The sequence below is a fragment of the Clytia hemisphaerica genome, unplaced genomic scaffold, assembly GCF_902728285.1.
Source record: "Clytia hemisphaerica strain Z4C2 unplaced genomic scaffold, Clytia hemisphaerica genome assembly, whole genome shotgun sequence".
In the NCBI taxonomy this organism is placed as follows: Eukaryota; Metazoa; Cnidaria; class Hydrozoa; order Leptothecata; family Clytiidae; genus Clytia; species Clytia hemisphaerica.
This window is the reverse complement of record NW_027103938.1, coordinates 690329-712577: the sequence shown is the minus strand read 5'-3', so window position 1 is coordinate 712577 and position 22249 is coordinate 690329. Positions and strand designations below refer to the sequence as shown.

General features: G+C 35.0%; 1 protein-coding gene across 1 annotated transcript; it reads left to right on the top strand.

Annotated features, from left to right (window-relative positions):
• Window positions 1-922: 922 nt before the first annotated feature.
• On the top strand, window positions 923-8364 carry LOC136809925 (uncharacterized). Its single transcript, XM_067066493.1, has 10 exons — window positions 923-1710; window positions 3590-3792; window positions 3986-4123; window positions 4341-4406; window positions 4670-4816; window positions 5088-5174; window positions 5527-5595; window positions 5868-5936; window positions 6124-7041; window positions 8225-8364. The coding sequence occupies exons 1-10, from the start codon at window positions 923-925 to the stop codon at window positions 8362-8364; spliced, it is 2625 nt and encodes an 874-aa protein (XP_066922594.1).
• Window positions 8365-22249: the final 13885 nt, after the last annotated feature.

Here is a 22249-nt window from a genome sequence, read left to right as displayed (position 1 = left end):
ATATATGTTCGAATTTCCAATAATAACTTAATTTTAAATCCGGGAAGATAAAAAAACTGATCACTTCACTAAATTTTCCTTCTCGATTTTCGTTTTCCTTGACGTCATACTCTACAAAAGTTTCATAGTTCTAAAAACTGTAAGTTTTCCCTTTTCCTATCGTCTTATTAAGCCATGTGTCCACTCCGGAAAGTTTGCAACGGATCGGTATGGATTGGAACGAAGGACTATCTTCGACCCAGTTGCCACATATTTTCTTCACGTGAACGGTTCAATTGTTCGTGTGTTTGGATCAAAACGAATCGAAAAAAAAGTTGGATTTTTTCAACTTTCTTTGCGATCCGGGCCTGTAAGAGGCCAAAACCGAAGCAGAACCAAAATGGAAGCACTGTAAAAAGCTTTAAACGAATCAGGGGGTTTGTTCAATTGAGCGGGATTTCTCTTTTGTTTTTATAAATCTTATTGAATCTGTAATAATTCAAAGCGTGTAAACACAAATTAAAAGGCGCCAACTTTTTCGAATAGTAGGCCCTTTCTCGTATCCATTTAAACAATGCTGAAAGATCAACTATTTTGAAAGAAATAAAATTTTGTAAGAACACAATATTTAACATTGCCGTTGCGACCTAGACCAAAGTCTTTGAGAGGTGAATTAATTGTTTTCCTGTTTTAATACGCACTCAGTGATTGGTGAATTAGGTCAGAGTAATTATCATTTTCATCCCACTTCAATAAATCTAAAAATAATTGATTTCCTATTAAAAGAAATATATAGGTGAATGTTTTAGAGGTCATACAGAAAATGAGGGCTTAAAATTTTCAACTTTCGTGTCCACGCGACCATGTTGCGATGTAAAAGTGACTTAAAGAGTCTTCTGTTGCAATTGAGTAGTAAGCGGTTTTATTGTTAACGGAGAGAAAAATGCAAGTGTATTTCAGTTTTACATTAATTCTTTTTTTGGTGCTCTTTTCCGTTCATACCAATTGTTCGGGGGATGACGATGCAACTGATAGTATAGGAAATGATTTGGATGGAGAAGATGTGAACGCTGATGGAAATGCCGAAACTAGAGATGAACCGCAGCAACAGCAGATCAGAACATCAGAAACAACGCATAAAGCCATCGATGACCGAATTTATGATGAGGCATTACATTTACTTAAACAACCAGATGAAATTAGGCTTGTTCACTCTTATACCTATTCCCAAAGGAAAATTTATGAGCTCGCCAAGAAGGGTCTAAAAACTCAGGAGATATTTAATCCAGTGAAAAAAACGACTGCCCCTGAAATAGCTGATGCTGAAAAGAAGATCGTTCCAAAAAAGTCAGATTTGGAACTGATTGTTAAACACTTTCACCACGTATTAAAAGGAGAAGGAGCACATAAAATACATATCAGAGCTCGGATAAAGTTTCATGGTATAACAAGACGTTTTGTTCAAACCTGGCTTAATCGAAATAAAGAACATACCCAGCACCAACCAGTTTTTTCAAACAAGGCTCCAATAACACCCGTCGTATCAAAAACGGTCAATGGACACCACCAAATTGATCTTGTTAGCATGGAGAATTTTCCCGTTCAAATAGGTGACCAGATTTATGTTCAAATCCTATCCGTAATAGACAATTTCACAAGATTTCTACAACTCAGACCACTAACATCGAAAGAACCGAAGGAATTGTTATTACACATCATACAAATTTACAGGTATTTTTTATGATCAATTACATTATAATTATATGTATCTTTGGAGTGTTGTGAATGATACGAACACGCGACTGTTTTAGTTTAAAAATAAACAAAATCCGCCTTCAAGTACACATATCTTACTTTGAAACCAACTAAAGCATCTGACTTGGATGGTAGATGTATGATTTTATAGAAAAAAGCCGTTTCTATGAACTGCTTCTATTTTGGTTCTAGAGTTATTCCGAGTTGAACCAAAATGGAAGCACCTCTAAATCAGCATCTTAATTTGAATAAGTCATGATAAACCAATTCAATTATATGACCTGAGTGGTAGATATATGATTTTATAGAAAAAAAAACGTTTCAATGAATTGCTTCTATTTTGGTTCCAGAGTTATTCCGAGTTGAACCAAAATGGAAGCACCTCTAAATCAGCATCTTAATTTGAATAAGTCATGATAAACCAATTCAATTATATGACCTGAGTGGTAGATATATGATTTTATAGAAAAAAACCGTTTCTATGAACTGCTTCTATTTGGTTCCAGAGTTATTCCGAGTTGAACCAAAATGGAAGCACCTCTAAATCAGCATCTTAATTTGAATAAGTCATGATAAACCAATTCAATTATATGACCTGAGTGGTAGATATATGATTTTATAGAAAAAAACCGTTTCTATGACCTGCTTCTATTTTGGTTCTAGAGTTATTCCGAGTTGAACCAAAATGGAAGCACCTCTAAATCAGCATCTTAATTTGAATAAGTCATGATAAACCAATTCAATTATATGACCTGAGTGGTAGATATATGATTTTATAGAAAAAAAACGTTTCAATGAATTGCTTCTATTTTGGTTCCAGAGTTATTCCGAGTTGAACCAAAATGGAAGCACCTCTAAATCAGCATCTTAATTTGAATAAGTCATGATAAACCAATTCAATTATCTGACCTGAGTGGTAGATGTATGATTTTATAGAAAAAAGCCGTTTCTATGAACTGCTTCTACTTTGGTTCTACAGTTATGCCGAGTTGAACCAAAATGGAAGCACCTCTAAATCAGCATCTTAATTTGAATAAGTCATGATAAATCAATTCAATTATCTGACCTGAATGGTAGATATATGATTTTTATAGGAAAAAACCGTTTCTATGAATTGCTTCTATTTTGGTTCCAGAGTTATTCCGAGTTGAACCAAAATGGAAGCACCTCTAAATCAGCATCTTAATTTGAATAAGTCATGATAAACCAATTCAATTATATGACCTGAGTGGTAGATATATGATTTTATAGAAAAAAACCGTTTCTATGAACTGCTTCTATTTTGGTTCCAGAGTTATTCCGAGTTGAACCAAAATGGAAGCACCTCTAAATCAGCATCTTAATTTGAATAAGTCATGATAAACCAATTCAATTATATGACCTGAGTGGTAGATATATGATTTTATAGAAAAAAACCGTTTCTATGAACTGCTTCTATTTTGGTTCCAGAGTTATTCCGAGTTGAACCAAAATGGAAGCACCTCTAAATCAGCTTCTTAATTTGAATAAGTCATGATAAATCAATTCAATTATCTGACCTTTGTGGTAGGTGTATGATTTTATATGATTTTATAGAAAAAAGCCGTTTCTATGAACTGCTTCTATTTTGGTTCCAGAGTTATTCCGAGTTGAACCAAATTTGACGCACCTTCAAAATATGATTTCACTATAGTGTCACTTTCCACAGATCTGTCCACAAAAATTTAGCCATTCCCTCTGATTTATTTAGCTGTAGAATCTGAAATCCTCACCTGTTCATGGGGATGTAGAATTTATTACTTTATCACTGGCGGGATAGGATTGTAAAGAATTTATTGTGAGGTGCTCGAAGTTAGTTTTTACTTTTTCTTTCCAGAACATTTGGCCCTCCTAAGATAGTCCAGTCGGATAGAGGAACTGAGTTCCGAGGTGAATTAAAGCTTTTCCTCGAAAGAGTTGGAATTGAAGCTAGAAACAGTCGTGCCTACCATCCGCAGAGTCAAGGAAAGAGTGAAAGAAGCCATCGTACATGGAAAAATAAGATTCGATATTGCTTTACCAAAATTGCAGAAGGTGGAGGTATGCTTTTTATTGTACTGTATCCAAACATATTCAACTATTCTTTTTTACTAAATTTAGAAAATAGTTTGAGAGTACAAGGGCAAAAACGAGAGGTACAGGCAGTCCACAAACTTACTACATCTATAGATAACATATGCTTTTTTCATAGCCAATAACATTTCTTACTATAACTTATTTAATCTTCTCCTAGAAAATTGGGTAGAACGTCTTGGAGAATGTCAAGACCAATACAACACTGGTGCGCATCGTTCCATTGGAAAAAACAAAACTCCATTCGAGTTATTCTTTGGACGAAAACCAAATTTCGATATTGCGTTGTTTGACACAGGTAGATTTTTTTTTAAATTCTATTTTCGATTTTTATGAGTCTCCGGATGCGCTGCTGGAGGTTTAAAAGTAAAGCTCGAAGAATAGATGACTTCGTTCCTACTTTTCAAGCAAACAAAATTGAAAGAACACAAATCAAACATCAAAGTATTTGCGTTTTTTCGTTTTTCTTGATAATGTTTAGCAAATTTCTTGAAAATTTTATAATTTAATTTCAGCTTTTGAAGGACTTCTTGGCGCAGCTGAAAACCAAGAATATAGTAGCAACGATGACTCCGAGGAAGGTATTCATTTGATTCTAAGTGATTTTTATAGCAAAACAAGAAAGCCTAAGTGGCGTTATGGCCCAGCAGTGTTGGTAGTGTCAACATACTTTCCATTGCAGAGTCGCCATACAACTCAATTTACAGGGGTGAATTTTTTCGATATATAGGGAAACTCGAATCCGGTGAGCAATTTGTAATGAATTAATTAGGTGCTTTAGTTCTTTTCAAAGAAATATTAAACTGGAAGTTTTAACACTAACTCTTCACTTTGGAATTTACAGAATCAGAACTAAACTTACCTTTGATTGTCAATTCAAACAATACACAACAGCAACAACAACAACAACAACAACAACAACAACAACAACAAAATTCCAACGAACACCAATCGACCCTAAACGAATCATTTGGTACATGTGACTTAGACGGTTTGTTTCATAAGTTTTTCCGTGGGGACTAAAGATCCAAAAATATGAACACGTTTCGTGGGAACATTTCCATTGCTCAAGCTACTTTGATAATTTACGAACTAAATATACATACTCTAAAACTGTCGGATTGACTTTCAATGATTTAAAGAAAAGTATCAAAACATGAAGGTGCTTTCCACGAATTTTAGCACGACTTGTACGTCGTCAGAAGCACATATCATTATCAATTTCGCAAGATAATTCTTATAAAATCTTCTTTTCTTAACAGGCAACCAAATCGACGAAACTCGCTCAAACTTAGAAAATTGCAAAACCACTGATAGGACAGCCAAGACTCCGCGTGATTTGACACAAGGTAATTGACGCATCGGCTATTTTTAGTAAGGCAAAGTTTAGAGCGTTATTTAGATCCGGTGTAGAAAAAGACAACAACTTTTTATTTTCTACCCAAAAGTTTAGTTAGATGTGGACAGATCCGGGCAACATTTTTGCAATTTCTTACCAGACCTTCTCTGTAGGCTGCCAATGTCTAAAAATCCCTAAAATCCCACCAGTGGAACAGTTTTTTCATCCTGGTTTTGAGCTAACCCGAGATAATTCATGTAAAAAGGTTAACTGTAATACGAGTTTTCAAACCTTGTTCTCACTAGTCTTTGAATCGAAAGATCATTAGAGACAATAAATGAAATTTACTTTCTTACAACCAGGCACGCAACCAGCTCAAGATGATTCTAGAAGTGATTTTACGGTTATAGTTAGTAGTACTCCTGGCAATAGTAAGTCTTTCCTTTTCTTGTTTTTCAGAGCATAATTGCAAAATTTCTGAAAACTGTTGGTATTTATCTGACACGTATCTGACTAGAGTCTACACGTTGAGAAGATACGACCCCTTGTCACAAACGCGTATTGTTCTTTTGATGACGATGACAATCGAGTTTAGGGGTCGTATCGTGAAAATTTCTGACATTAAGTTATACGACGGTAATTTCTTTACGAAATGATTTTTTTTACATGAATCACATTATCTACATTCTACATTATATTTCAGAGTATAACCTACGATCAGTCCGAAAGAAGAAAATGTTCTCGCCCTCCTGGTTTACCGAATCTTTAATAGGTAGGAGACAGTTTAATAGCTTGATCCTTTTTTATAAATTAATGATTTATGCATACGAAAAGATTTAAGAATAAAATGGTAATGGGATAGGAAATAATGTTCTTGCAATGTTTTAGTATACTATAAGTTTCTTTACTTAGTTTAGTATCATCATTGCTATTTATCTACTACCTAAATTGTTTATTAGATGACGACATTTATGAATTCGACCAACAACAATACGCTAAACATTCTGCTGAAGTCCAAAAGATGCGTGAAGAGAGTATCTTGCATCAAGCGAAAGTAAATCGGAAAATGGTTGAAAGGCATGCGAAAAAGTACTGCTCGAAAGTGTACAAAGTTGGTGATTCTGTCCTCGTAAAGAACCCAAAGTCAAGAACTCGGCGTGGGAAATTGAGATTAAACGAACCTAGGGCATTTGAGGGAAGAATAATTGAAGTAAAAGGAACAAACTACAAGATTGTGTATGAGACTGACTGTGGTGAGCAAGGTTCTGATCTGTTTTCCATTGCCAATATCACGAGCGTTACTCTTGAAGAAGATAACCGCCGACAACGTAAGTCTGGAATGAATCACGCACCTCGTATCGATCCTTTAGCTGGTGCAAGTTCCAATAATGATGCTGCTGGTAACTGCACTGAAGATGACGATGATATCCAATACAGAGAGGCAATGGTACGATTGGAAGAAAGGTTGAAGGTGTATGATATGCAACCGGAAGAAACACTTGGAGATGGCAACTGTTTTTTCAGGGCTGTCTCTAGAATGACATTTGGGGATGATAGCCAACATGAGCTCATTCGTCTACAAGCTATTGAGAGAATGGATGATTACCCTCAGGACTACGCAGAATTTATTGAAAATGGCGAGCATATCAATAATTATATGGATAGAATGGGAAATTCCGGTGAGTGGGCCGATGCTGCCATCATTCGTGCCACGGCAGATGCATTACAAATTGAGATCCATGTAATAAGCTCAAATATGGACCACATCGAAACTTTCACACCACCAGGCCACACAGAAACAATTTTTCTTGGTCAAGTCATGAACATCCACTACGTTTCCACCAGCAACATCAGGCAGCCCCAAACAATACCATTCGGTGGGGTCACGTCTGATGGAATAAGTCTAACAGATACTTCGGGAATGAACATCTCTCTAACATGGTTTTTTAATTTTATGAAAAAAAATCCAGTGCTAACCCAAAAAATCAGTGACTTAAAAGCTACTGCTTCAAAAAAGCTAATGAGGAGTTTGGGCAATTTCGGGTCGGAAAGTCGGCGGAAGCTAAAAGGTTGTGGTATGAGTTGATAAAGAGTAGGAAACTTCCTCTATCTACGTCATCAGTTAACGCTGCTAATATCAGTGATCTAATTTGTTTGGAACCTGTGCATAATCATGGGCTAACAAAATTTATGTACAAAAAAGCATACGGATCTTGCAGTTCTAAAGACTGCAAGTGGAAAATACCTGATAGTCGCGAGTTCGAGCTCAATAGAACATCGATTGACCTAATTAAAACTTTCCACATCGGTGAAAGAGAGAGATGTCCAGAGTGCGCGGGCCATTTTGTTGGTGAGAATAGATTGACGGTAGCTTCTCCCTTCCTTATTATCTTTGGAGATGGAAACTCCATGCATAGTTTCCCTGAGTCAGTCATTTTGAAAGAAAATGATCACCCCCTGTGCTATGACCTTCAGTTTATCTCACTTAAAACTGAAAACACTAAAAGATGTCATTATAGCTCGTTTATGAAATATGGTGACACACACTGGACATTTTTTGAACAACTTGTATCTGGAAATCCAATCCGAAACTTTTTGACATTGCCAAGAGATACGGAACAGCAGATTTCTTTTGTTATTTACATTTGCTTGGCATTACTTCAGTCGTTTTCACCTACATTCCGACAACTAGGCAAAAAACGCAGCATCAAAAATGATAATCAAAAGCCAAACAAGTGTAAGAAAGTGATCCAGAAGCCTATTGAGGTAGAAGCGGCACTAACGGAACGAGAAAATGTGCAACTTGTCCGCCGACGAACTCTGGACTCTTTCATTGAATACGACCGACACATCCATCGCGCACCGGGAAAGGGGAAGGCCTATTTAGCAGCTTTGGTGAAAGATGTACGGGATAATGGATTGAGACGACCAATACATTTGGCAGTATGTAGGAAAACCGGTAGAGCCTACGTTCATGATGGAAACATAGGATGGCAGTCCTGAAAGATTTGCATGTCGAGTGGGTTCCAATTCGTTGTAATTACTATTTTATTCGCCCAGACGACGACCAGACCTTGTGCCACGTTCCTAACGAAAACGTATCCTCATTCCCAGACCACCCAAAACCTGAGGACGTAGGTTTTGAATGTAAAAACTTACAATCATTACCTCCTTCAGATAGTGACACTGATGATGAGTAATTACTGAAATCTGAACACTTTTTCTCAACAACAGTTTTTATCAGAACATGAAAATTTTCAGTTTTAGTGTGCAAATTTTATCACATTTCTTGTTCATATTTTTCATATACAGTATCGTAAGATTCCTAGACATTTTACTTTATGTTTTCATCTTCCTTGCTTTAGTTTTGTTATTATCTTGATTTTTTTTACATTCATATTTTGGATAAGCAAATTCTGAACCCAATTTTTATATTTTTGAAGCTAAAGAAATCCAGTGAATAAGGGCAAAATTACGGTGTTCTGGAAGGAGTAAATACCAAATTGCAACGAAATTTTTATCTCTGGGGACGATTATTGGTCCAGCAGGCCTTTCATACGGGGGTGTTTTAGCATACTTAGTAATTTTAACATATCAGCATATTTTCAAGCATATTTTTAGGACATCGACTTTATAACCACATATAACCACATGTTGATTTTAGGACAATTTTTTTCATCTAGCGTTTCTTTCAATTATATTTTAGATAGTTCACAACCGATTTGCTGTGAATATTATTTTCTTTTGTCATGTTTTTGGAAAGAAATGCCTTTTCATTCATTATATTGAGAACATATAGGATTTTACCATGACATTCATCATGAATTAACAAACGCTTCCATTTTGGTATAGCTGCGATTTAGAGAAAAACCAGAATGGAAGCAGAAATAAATTTTGATTCTAGTTGTTCTTATAAATCAATCTGCTTCAATGAATTGATCTAATTACATTATGTAATAACTGTGTAATCTAAACCAAAAAGACTTTTTATAATCTTTCTTTTGATTATAATATTCTTTTGTACTTTCAGTTATATAGAAAGAAAAAGAAAGAGTTCATTTTTGTAGAAATGCTTAACCCCCTGAAAAGTTATTTGATCTTTCATTGAAATAAAATCTCTATTAGCGTGTACACATCTTCTATTGTTTAAAACAAAGGAAATCACTCAGTTGTTTAGTTGCTTCGACTTTGGTTCTGCTTCGGTTTTGGCCTCTTACAGGGCCGGATCGAAACGGTTCTTTTGTTTTGAAATAAAAGAAACATCTGAAGGAGATTAAAATAATTCGATTTCTTTTGTATGAAAGTTGTAAACAAAAATAATCTACTTTTAAAAAATTCGAAGTGGAATTAGCAAAACGGTTTAGATCGCTTTTTTTCTTCTTTCCAATCCGTTGCAAACATGGCTTTACATTGACTTTATATCTCTTCTTGTAATTTGAGACGCGACACACCCTTAATACTATTTTGTCCATTTTAAACAAATATTCGAGAGGTTTTCTTTTCTGTTTTAGATTATAAGAGTTACTTGATTCAACCTAAATTCAACGTGTAATACTGTACACACCTGAACCCGGGGGGGGGGGGTACTAGGTTTGCGAGGTGGCGGGTATGTCCCCCGGGGGGGGTACTTAGGCAAAAATGCGTGCTGGGTATGTGCGTGCCTTAAGGGTAGGGTTTTTCACCCTCCCAAAGTCTCTCTAAGGGTTACCAAAACAACAAAAGTCAAAATCAGTCTCTCTAAGGGTCGGTTTTTTCACAAACTCGGGTCAAAGAAAAGTGAAAAGTCAAAAAAGTGAGAAAATTTTTCAAAAATTAGAGAAATTTTTCGAAAATTGGAGAAATTCTTTTAAAAATCGAATTTCTTTGGCCCATTATAGAAATTTTTTGTGAAAAAGTCTCTCTAAGGGTTGGGTTTTTCTACACTGAGTCTCTCTAAGGGTCACCTTTTCACCAAAATTCAGTCTCTCTAAGGGTAAGGGTCCAGAGGTCTGGCACGCACATACCCGACACCCATCAATCCTAGTACCCCCCCGGGGTATGTCCGAGCCGAAAATCAAAAATCGACCCTTTGAGAGACAAAATCTTGGTGATTTTGGGACCCTTTGAGAGACTTTTCCTAAATTTTCCATGCATTTTTTCCAAATTTTGGTCAAAATATTTGGAAATCATGACCCTTTGAGAGAGAAATTTTTTATTTTCGTGATTTTGGGACCCTTTCAGAGACTAACCTTTGAATTTGTACCCCTTTGAGAGACTACCCTTATGGCTCGCACATAACCGGCACCCATTTTGCCTAAGTACCCCCCCCCCCCGGGCACCTGAAGCATAAAATTGCATTTTTGTGAAAGTATGATGAGCCTTATCACTGGGGTATGGGAGGCAATTATTTACAGTTAAAAATGCTCTAAGAATTGTATTCTTAGGTTCTAATGCTAATCTCCAGAAGCAGTTGACGAAGCAATTTTTAGAAATATGTGTTCATATCTTCTAGGAGACCACATGTTATGATCTTCAGTTTTTCTATACAAATGATGTGTTCTATTTTCTAGGAAACTTTTATATTGCACTACCTGTCTCTAAAGTTATCATTACTTTATGGTTAGGTGTGTTCTGAAATCTAGGAAAGCTTTACGGCAAGATAAACTTGTAAAATAATGTGTTTTCTCGTTTTTTTCTCTACAAAAGATGTGTTCTGAAGCTTTGTAGGGTTACCTAGACAACCAGAGCACGTTAGATGACCTTGATTATACCCCTGTCTCGTCAGAACACATCATCATTTCTAGCTGAAACATACTTTCAGAACAAATTGGAAAAATTTTAGTTTTAAAGGGATTATACGGTGTTATATACACCCGACTCGTCTGAAACTGATGTCAGCAAAATTTTAATAAAAGAGTCCTTTCAAATTTGTAAATAAAAGGAAGAAAAAAATCTTGCTCCACATTTTTCTTTATTCATTACAAAAGATTCTATTTATTTCAATCTGCTGAATCAACATACATTTTAACTATGTAAAAGGTCAATGGCTTTAAATGGCTATCTTTATATAAAATATGTAAAGAAAGAATGCGCGTGAGAAAATTTTGCTTCTTTGATAAACGAATAAGATATCAAGTATCAATAGAATGTTTCTATTAATAAACAAAAGACTGACGATGACGTCAATGACTTTTATTAGATTTTAATAAAAAGAAACTTGTCTTTTTTGGGAAGTTGTTTCATTTAAACAGCAATAATGAGTAAAATAAAGGAAAAAAAAACCTAAGCGATATGAAGCGAGCAGATAGCAATAGTCGAATGATTATTGATTGACCACCGATTTTTCGTGATTTTTACAATTTTCACAAGCCTTTTCTTCCAAAATAAAACCATACTATGCTTCTTTGCTAGGCCTAAAATATACAATCTCGGCGTAAAACTTAAGTTTTCAATTTTATCAATCCTGATTCACTCGTCAATTTCAATATTTCCATCCTCAGACAGCGGCGCACCTCTGTCAATCAACAAGGGGTGTGACTCTCCCCGAGTCCTCCGCCGACATCAAAATCTTTTTATTTGCAAGTACAGTATTTACATTAAGAATACAATACTCACGATGAAATCCGCGATGAAATCGAATGCCCTAATAATTTTTAGAAATCTAAAACTAAGACCCTCAACAAATAAACTGATATTGAATCTATTTGGAGGGTGTCCTATTGATTTAAAAAGGAGAAAAACTCATTTCTCTCTTTGTTTTTAGATTTTTTCTTTTGTCACACACGATATACCTTTTGGCGAAAAATATGTTGGGGAAAAACTTCCATTTTAGTAGATAGAATGTGCTTTCAAATTTGTTTTTCTCCGACCAAAATTTTAAATCAGTCACTGGTTTTTGGAAAGAGCTTCACCCCTGATTTTGCGAGGAAAGCCTTAAAAAAGAAACGTCTGGATAGGGTTTGATCGGGTTTGATAACAGATCTTGTATCATATAGCCCATAGGCGGCGCCGCCGCGCGCATCGTCAGAATTGTTTTTGATATAGGGGATGCGTATCGTGTATAAAATTCCTGTCCCAGAGTTATTCTAGTTTTAGGGTAACCTGCTTCAATTTTATAGAAAGGCTCCAGTAATCTAATTATTGTATTATTCAAATTTTTAATTAAAATTTAATGAAATTTAAAAATCTCTCCTAACTTACTAAATCAAGCTATCAAGTTTCTAAAACTAAAAAAACACGCGGACGAGAATTTTAAACACGATACACAGCCCCTATATCATCACCTTTTTTTTTACAAGCAACCCAAATTTTCGGCTCAGGGCTGGAGTTGCTAAGGAATTTCCGGACTTTAGCCAAAAAGTTACTTAAGGATTTTGAGCCAAAAATGCCAAGCAACTTCAAAGATTTTGGCTTTTTATATCATTTTATGTCCAAAATAGCTCAAATTTGGTATTTTAATGCCAAATAATGCCGGAAATACGTCCTTAATAGTTATTTTTGGTTGCTGTCCAAGTTCACGCTCAGTTGCTTATAAAAAATGTGTAACATATCAAAGGGGATGCGTTCAGCCTTCATAGCCCAGTACGCTCTAAAGATGTGGACGAAAATAGCCAAAAATTAACACGAATTTTATTACTTTTTCAAGGACACCGTGGTTGGTTTTAATCAAGGGGGTTTTTATTAACACGAAATTTTTCAATTCGTGTTTAAAATGACTAGTAATATTCGTGTACCTTAAAAAAAGGAATCCAATCTCATGAATATGTCGCCAACTGTTAAGAACCTTTATTTTATGTATAATTGGACCGAATGAAAAGGTGTCACCGTTAGGTCAATTTGAATAAAATTCCCTCGAAACAAATCTCTAGATTCTTTCCCAAAAAGGGAAGTCCAGGGAGCGATTTTCCTATTTAGGAGTTTTTGCGACCCTGCGTTGTGCGTGGGTGGGACTCGTGGAGGTGAAAGCGACACATTCCCGTACCCCTATTACAGATATGATTGTTTTGAGGCCTCAATTTCAGGTTCGCTTTAAAGTCTAAGTACAGATGAATTGAAGTTGATATATTAATTTTGCTTTATGAGTTTATAAAAATCAAACTTTGCAAAACTGAATGAATTCGAGGGGTGAAGTTGATTGACAGCCAGAACGGTTGATTGAAAGCCGGGACGATTGATTGACAGGTAAAGATAGAAGAATTCCTTATTTTTTATGTAGTGGACAGGGTTTGATTTAACTTTTCAAAAGTGATTCGTGAAAAAATTCCTTAAAAAACAAACTTCAAGTAAAATAGAACTTAATTTTGTAGCTTTGGAGATCGTTTTTCTTAGACCATCATCGTATATATTTTTTAGTCATTTTTCAAAGAATAAAACTTGTGTGTAGTTATTAAAGAAGACGCAATTTCATTCACTTTCTTCAAATGATGGAGCGTGCTTTTTTTTCTTGCAAATGTTTTATTTACACGCAAGAAAAATGCTATTATATCACTCTTCAAAATTGTGTTTGTTTAGCATACTTTCTGGACATTACAGATCAAACAGATCAAATAAATAGTTTTGTCTAAGAAGTTTTCTGAATGTTTAAAAGCTCAAATAAATAGTGTTATGCATATTAAATTAGTGAAGAAAAAGTTTGTTTGTCTAGTAGGCTTTCTGGGCGTTGAAGATCAAATAAATAGTGTTTTGCATATTAAATGAGCTTATTAATAGAATGAAAAGTCAGTTGATTCTTAGATAAAAAATATCACAAAGTAAACACAACTAACAAACTCACGCCATCAGCTTTTTGTAATTAATGACAGTCAAGGACACCTTCAAATTAGCCTATCATAGGCTGATTTGCCTATCATAGGCTATTTAGACTATTTTATATACCTTAAGGGAAGAAATTTTCGCGGAAGAAATTTTTGCGGAATTTAATTTCGCGAATTTGGGTGTAATTTGCGAGATTAAATTCCGCGAAACACACCAAAATTGTTAAATCGCGAAATTTGGTTTTTTTTCTTCTTCTTTTATTTTGTTGTTTTTGACCAGGTATTACCAAAAAGATGGACACGATTGATTTTTAAGCATTATAACGTGTATTTTTTATCAAATATAAACAAATATAAACACCTCCATGATGCTTCAAAGTTAATCTAAGTTGATAAATTCTTCTCAATCGCGAAATTAAATTCCGTGAAACTTTTAAAATCGGCTCATTCGCGAAATTAAATGCCGCGAAATTTGCCATTTTGAAACTCTGATTCGCGAAATTAAATTCCGCGAAAATTTCTTCCAAGATACTTTCTTTAACACTAACAGCTAGAGAAATGAATTTTTTTCCTCCTAATTTTTTTAAATTTCTAATTCTTTTGATTCGTGATTCTTTTCATCTGAGCCAAAACTAACTCGTGAATCACGAGTCGTTAATTCAAACCCTGGTTGAATTAACACTGTTTCCGTTGTATTTTTAAGAAGATTAACCCATCATGTCTTGTAATTTTGAAAGAAAATGAACACATCATGCCTTTTATTTTAGGAGAATGAACATTACATCTCTTATATTTTAATTAGAAAATAAACCAGCTGCGCTGGAAGGTCAGCCCAATAAGCTTAAAACGATTAGAAGGAAGTACGATCAAGAAACCTAATTCGATGTTAAAGCCAAAGAGGTTGAAAAGCTCATTTTGGTTGAACTTCAGACAAAAAAAGTTTAACACAAAGTTGAATTTGTCCAAAGCAGCCAGAGATATGATAGATTACACGCTTTTCTTTATAAGAATGGTGTAAATCCATTTCATCATGGATATTCTTAACTTTTTTGGGAAAATCATCCTAAAATATTATTATAGCATTCTTAGGTAAGGACTAGACTTAACATTTAGTAAGTACATACGTCTCAAGCGTGGGCATTTTATATTGAGGAAGCTGCTTAGGAAATTTCGTCCAGTTTCGATAACTCAATCAAAAGTTATGGCGATTCTAAGTTTATGTTACGCCACACTTTGACGTTCCTTTCTTACACACAAAAACTCTCCAGACAAGAAAGCCTCAAAACCAATCATAAAAAACTTTCTTTTACACTGCCAGTGGCGTGGTGGGAACATTTCTCTGGGGTGGCCAAGGCAAATATGGCGCCCTTTTTAAAGATTTTTTTTTGTTTTTGGCGGTTCTCTCTATACGCTCATTATGAACACAAAAAAGGGAGTGTGCGAACGAAGCGAGCCAAGAAAATTTTGAGGTGATGAGGGGCGCCATTTTTGTTTTTTTATTTGTCAATCTTTCGATATGGGCGCCTGAAAAATCCTTCTTGGCGTCCCTTATTTTTGGGCGCCCCTTCTCAAAAGGGCTCTGCTGGGGGAGGCCTGGTCCCCCTGGCACCCCTGCCACCACGCCACTGTTACACTCTCTATTTATTTACAATGCAATAGCTTCTTTCAATTTATTGAATAAACAAAAAAAATCGTATTTTTCACTTTTTTCTTTTAATTATAGTGTTCTTTTATTATTATACGCAAATCTTTTATTTAATGAAGTTATGTGTTCCTTTTCTCTTCCAAGAAAAAATATTTTTCGCGCCAAAGTTGTTTCCGAAAATAATCCGAAATCGGAATTATACCAATAAATCGGAATAAAAAGCAACACTGGAGACGCTGGAAAAAAAGAGATTTGAAGAGTCGTCGGGGCTGACCAATGAGCTACTTTACTTGAATATTTGAAGAAAAGTAATTTGTCTTGTGTTTTATGGAAAGTAAAAGCTGTATCTCTGGAATATTTTATAAGAAAATAAACTTTACTTTTCTTGTATTTCAAAACGAAAAAGAACAATTCATTTCTTGTATTTTTAAAGGAACACGAATGTGACGTGTCTTGTATTCTTGAAGGAAAATTAAATCTGCATGTCTTTGTTACTTGAAAGAAAATAATTGTAACATGAATTTCATGGAAAATTAATGTCGGATATCCTGTATCGTAAAAGGAAAATGAAACCTGCATATCTTCAATATTTGAAAGAATATGAGTGCAACGATGTAAAAATAATAGATAACCAACTACCTCTGGAAGGCACTTATCCCAAGAGAACAACCATTGTTTTCCTATTGAAATGAGCACCCTATTAAAAAGCTCTGTGTGCAGTGCGTGTTATGCTTTTAGCTAGATTTTGACACACTTTTTGACATCCACTGAATTGATAGAAGTTTGAATTGTTATTTACTACAAATTTTGGAATTTTTTTCAAAAGATAAAGGTACCAATCTTTAGACAAATTGACTACGGATCGGCCTGATACCACTTAATCTTCATCTGGATAAATAAACGCTCATAAAATGCTGTTATCTGAAAAATATATGTGTGATTTGAAATGCGATATCTCACGTATGAAAAGTGCATGAAGGTTGCATGATACAAATTAAACAGATGCATGTTTATGGAACAATAATATCTAATTAAAAAATTCCTTCTCTGAGGCTGCCTATAGGAAAATACACTTTTTCTAACCCAAATTTTGGAAAAATATACATCACGTGATCGATTTTGTCCAATAGAAGGTTGCAAATGAAGCAAGTTTTTATTTAATTGCACTTTTTACGATGCAAAATGTCATTAATATTTGAACAACCGTAACACGGACGTTTTTTGAGAATCAAGGCAAGTTGGTTATCTATTATTTTTACATCGTTGATGAGTGTTATGTGTTTTGTATTTTTAAAGGAAATGAGGTAGTTATTCTTTGTATTTTCCAAGATAAATAAAGTAAACATTCTTTGTATTTCCGAAGGAAAAGAGGTAGTTATTAATTGTATTTTCCAAGGTAAATAAAGTAAATATTCTTTGTATTTCCAAAGGAAAAGAGGTAGTTATTCTTTGTATTTTCCAAGGTAAATAGAGTAGTGAACATTCTTTTTATTTCCAAAGGAAAAAGGTAGTTATTCTTTGTATTTTCCAAGGTAAATAGAGTAAACATTCTTTGTATTTCCAAAGGAAAAGAGGTAGTTATTCTTTGTATTTTCCAAGGTAAATAGAGTAAACATTCTTTGTAGTTTCAAAGGAAAAGAGGTAGTTATTCTTTGTATTTTCCAAGGTAAATAGAGTAAACATTCTTTGTATTTCCGAAGGAAAAGAGGTAGTTATTCTTTGTATTTTCCAAGATAAATAAAGTAAACATTCTTTGTATTTCCAAAGGAAAAAAGGTAGTTATTCTTTGTATTTTCCAAGGTAAATAGAGTAAATATTCTTTGTATTTCCAAAGGAAAATAGGTAGTTATTCTTTGTATTTTCCAAGGTAAATAGAGTAAACATTCTTTGTATTTCCAAAGGAAAAAAGGTAGTTATTCTTTGTATTTTCCAAGGTAAAAAGAGTAAATATTCTTTGTATTTCCATAGGAAAAGAGGTAGTTATTCTTTGTATTTTCCAAGGTAAATAAAGTAAACTTTCTTTGTATTTCCAAAGGAAAAGAGGTAGTTATTCTTTGTATTTTCAAAGAAAAAAGGTTTATTAATTTAAGTAATACTGTTGAATCGCGAAATTAAGATCCCACTAAATACGAAAAAATTTGTGAATGGTCTAACTTGCGAACTTTTCTGGTCGCTAAAATTTCTGACATTAAGGTAATAAGGTAATAATAATAGTAATAATACGTTATCAATATTATCAATACCCATGGACAAAACATCCTGATTTCTCCCCCATGGACAAACAAGGACCCTTCTCCAACCCCTGGACAAATGACACGACCGACCCATGGACATTCTCTCCAACAGTCAGGTCTCCCCCATGGACAACACATATGTTCTCTCACCCATGGACAACATGTCCTCAGGGTTTTGGAAAACAGCAGGGGATGGAAAACAGGAAAACAACATGTCCTCTGCAACATGTCCTCGGGTCTAAGGTCTCCAGGTCTCCCCATGAACAATCATGTCCTCATGTTCTCCCCATGGACATATCACATATCACCCACCACCCTAGGACAAATTAGTCTAATTCAACCCATGGACAGCAAAAAATATACCCTTGGACAAATGGTATTTACCCCCTGGACAAATGATATCTACCCCTTGGACAATTGTTTTCTACCCCATGGACAAAGCGAGTCATGAACCCCCTGGACATTATATCCTCCACCCCCCATGTACGGACTTTTTCTGGAAGAGCCCAATCCGAATTGAAAACAAACCATATGTCATCAGAAACTCATTTATTCATTATGTACATAATGCAGCATGTTTTATGTTTGGTATCAAAATTCAGTTGTTGTGTTATAAATTTTATACATTATGCATCCAAATTCATTTGCATTGGCAATTACATATCAAAATCAAATCAAGATGTACTTTTCATTACATGACAAATATTGATACAGTATCCAGTTTACAGGGAAAATTTTGAATCCAAAAACTTCCAAGAAACTAAATGTTAGGTACACATCATTTTGATTGAATTATTCCATTCTGTTGTTTCCTTTAAGTTAAATATGGTTTCACTGATCTTATTAGCAGACTTTGTCAGTGTTTACAAAGATTTCGTACCAACCACGTGAAGGTGCAAAATAATCCATTGATCTAGGGGCTACTGGACAGTATGATTGCAACGGCAACTAACCTGAAAGTATATAATGAAGAGGGAATTAGGATCTTTGCAAGCTACACCTACATATTTAACAAACACAAAACAACAAAATTTAAGTCAAACGACAACTGGATAACCAATGAAATTAATCTTATATGATAACCGGCTGACTGTGGGTAACCGCCAACCGCAATGCTTCATGACTGAGCCAATCTACTAAACTTATTGGATGGGTTTTTTTGGTTCTGAGAATAATACTTACAATTCAGGAAAAGTTCTGCACACGTGCAAGGCATCGAAGTGTATCCATCAAAGAATTGTTGCCCACAAGATGGAGAGAAATGGAACTGTACAGGCAATTTCCATTTGGAAGAGAACTAAAACAAAATAGAGAAATCATTTTTAAGATTGTCGTGCAGTTTTTATGACCAGTACTTGACTGGCAGGTGCTGGCCCGCAAACTAAACATAGTCAAATACATTATGTTTGTGTACCTCAAAATAGTGTGCGAAAGACCCACACAGATCTTTTTCTCTCCCCAGAAAATTTTTTTAACCGGCCAAAACATATTAAAAACATTAGGGTGTCAAGGTCAGAATCACAAAATTTTCAATGTTATTTTTTTTCTCTCATTTCAAAATAAAACCACAATAGGTTGGTTGTCCCTGTGCCTCTTAAATTGCCACATATTCATCTCCTGTCGTCAACCTTTTCTTAGCCAGAGTGATTGGCCAAACAAACAGTAAGTACGTACCCCGATTGATCAAATATCTTATAAATATTTCATGATTGGCCACTCACTCACCACTCACTCACCACACACAACAAGTGGTTTTGTTGATTACCAAAAATTATGACAAGTCATAGGCCATAGGCAGATAAGTAGAGAAAGAGGGGGAAGGGACTGAAGGGAAGCAGTTTTTCCTGCACTTATGCTTATCAGATTATAATTGATAACATGCAGGCATGAAAAATAATAGAAAAAAATACCACATACCTTACAGACTTGACTTTCCTTGTTGCAATGGATTTCAGAAGATAACCATAAGAAGAAAAACAAACATTGAGATGACCTTGATGGCAGCCCTCAGATGACGAATTTGGAGAAGATCGAAAATGTGCAGGCTTCAAATTCTTCAGAATTTGCGACAAAATAGATAAAATCAGGACTGTGTATTCTGTTTTTTCTTCTCCAAGCATCTAAAGCCATTTGACGAGTCTCGACTTTTAATGTTTTGACACTAACAGCCATCAAATCCCGGGCAAACCCTGCATTTTGACCTCATCCAGGTCTTTCTGCAAAATTTTGCAGGGTGCAGGCCTGCAAAACGCTTTTGTACACAAAATCTAAAATACAGACTCGAATTCACGCTTCCTGTAACGCGACTTGATAAACAGTTTTCTTATATTTATCGCGGACTTTAAGTCAGTAAAATAAATCTAATGACACTAACGAATGATCCGGAAAAACAACTCCGGGTAGGCTAAAAACAAGCTGCGACAAAAAAGACTCCGGAGCATACCCTGCGAGTGCATGTTTTGCAGGGGTGTCGCACCGCCCCTGATATCCTAGCTACTTTTGGCTGAACTTTGCTTTTTGATAATTTTTTATGACGCTGAGTCCAGTGAAGTAGACTAGGAGCATTTGGCGAGGTCGCCATTTTGACGAAAAAAAATAAAAATTCAAATAACAATAAAAATACTTAGAGTTGAAAGAGAAAATGAGAAACAAACACGATTAACAGATTTGCAATGCCTTATTCTCAAATAAAAATATTGCTTCATACTGTTTTTACCTTCCAAAAACAACTAAAATCTGGCGGATTGTTTTACAGTCCGCCTAAGCAAAAGCATATTACCATATACTACCGGGCCACTTAATCGCGCCATCCAGTCTAGATTTCCGGGGTGAGCAATGTGTCAAGATGTCTTGTAAAAATGTACTATATCAAAAGCTTCCCAACATATCACGACCTACTCATTCTAAAGAGTCGTGACTATGTCAGTCAGGAACAATCGACTAATTAGGGCGTTGTCCTGATAAGGACAACAGGGTGTAGATTAAGTCATCATTTCGATGTCCTTATAGAGACATTGATGTCCAAATTAGGACATTCTAAACTTTAATCTTAATTTCAAATGTTTTAAAGCTAAAAGCGCATTAGAAGCCTTACCAATGGAAAAAGAAACAACCTTAATTTGACAAATTGAAAAAAAAATCATTAAAATTGATCGGTGCGTTACTTCAGAATCTATCATTTCCTGTGCGCTTATTTCACCCTGCCACAACAAGGCTTGAAATTGAAAATTTCTATGTTATCAGGCTCTGAATACATCAGAATTATTCGGTTTTTAGACATGTAAAAATATGAGCCTTAAAGCCTTAAAGAATAATTAAAGATTCCATCAATGAAACCTTTTGAAACTCACTGTATGGAATGATTTTCTTGTGCTCTTTCCAATTGTAGTGCTTAGAATTTGCGCCGCTTTCGGCGTTTCAAGATATTAGCCCGGTGACTTATAAGGACATCAAAATGAATTTATAATGACATTGGTGTCTCGAACTCAAAATTTTAGAAAAATAAAAATGACTAAAATTTTAGAGTAAGGTGCACCTAAAACAGTCTGAAACAGTTTGTTTGATACTGTCTGTGAGTGAACACTTGTTTACAGAAGCCCAAAACTTATACTAATAAGCACATTATAAACTCAACATTAAAAGCATCAATAAAAAATCTCTAATACTGTCAAAACTGCCTAAAACAATAATAAAAAGCCAGCCACATGCAAACAACCACCCGGTAAGTCAGCTGTTTAGCTTTTGCAATGTTTTGGTGTTCTTCATACTTCACAAAAAGTTGTTTAAATAAATAATATGGCGGGTGGGCCTATCGAAAAAACCGCGAAAGTCTTAAAGAGCGGCTGGGCTCGCACCGACCAATAATCATTTGCATCCTCAGATTTGGATGCAGGCAATTTAGGGAAACCAGATCGTAAACAATAGACAAAAATAAACTAGACTGTGAAATAGTTTATAGTCAAGATATCCAGGCTAGGTAAAGCACTAAGGTTCATAACCCATTCCTGCAAAGGTCCACTAAATCATACTGCTATGAAGAGGGAAGTGTGTGTGTTACAGTGTTTCCGCTGCTAAATATTTTTAGAAAATATTTTATATTTTGACCAATTGAATACCTTTCTTTTCAACTTTTAGGCCACCTGAACATTTTTCCTCAGTGAGGATAAAAATTCCAATTGAAATTCAAATGGGGATATAAGTTCTATTGTTCGAAGGTTAAAAAATCCAGTGGGGATGGTTTTGGAGTGCAGTTTTTAACATTGATTTTCGGTTGGGATGAAATCAAAGTCAATTTCCCAGTGAGGCTGAAATTCCCAGGTATTTTCCTACCGGGGACGGAATTTCTGCCAAATTTTTCGGTGGGGCTGAGGTCCCAGCGGGTTTGTGACACAGGAGTGCACCTGAAGTTGATATTATTCATCTATAATCTTTTTTTGTTATTTTTGTTTAGAATAAATAATAAAAATTGGCAAGT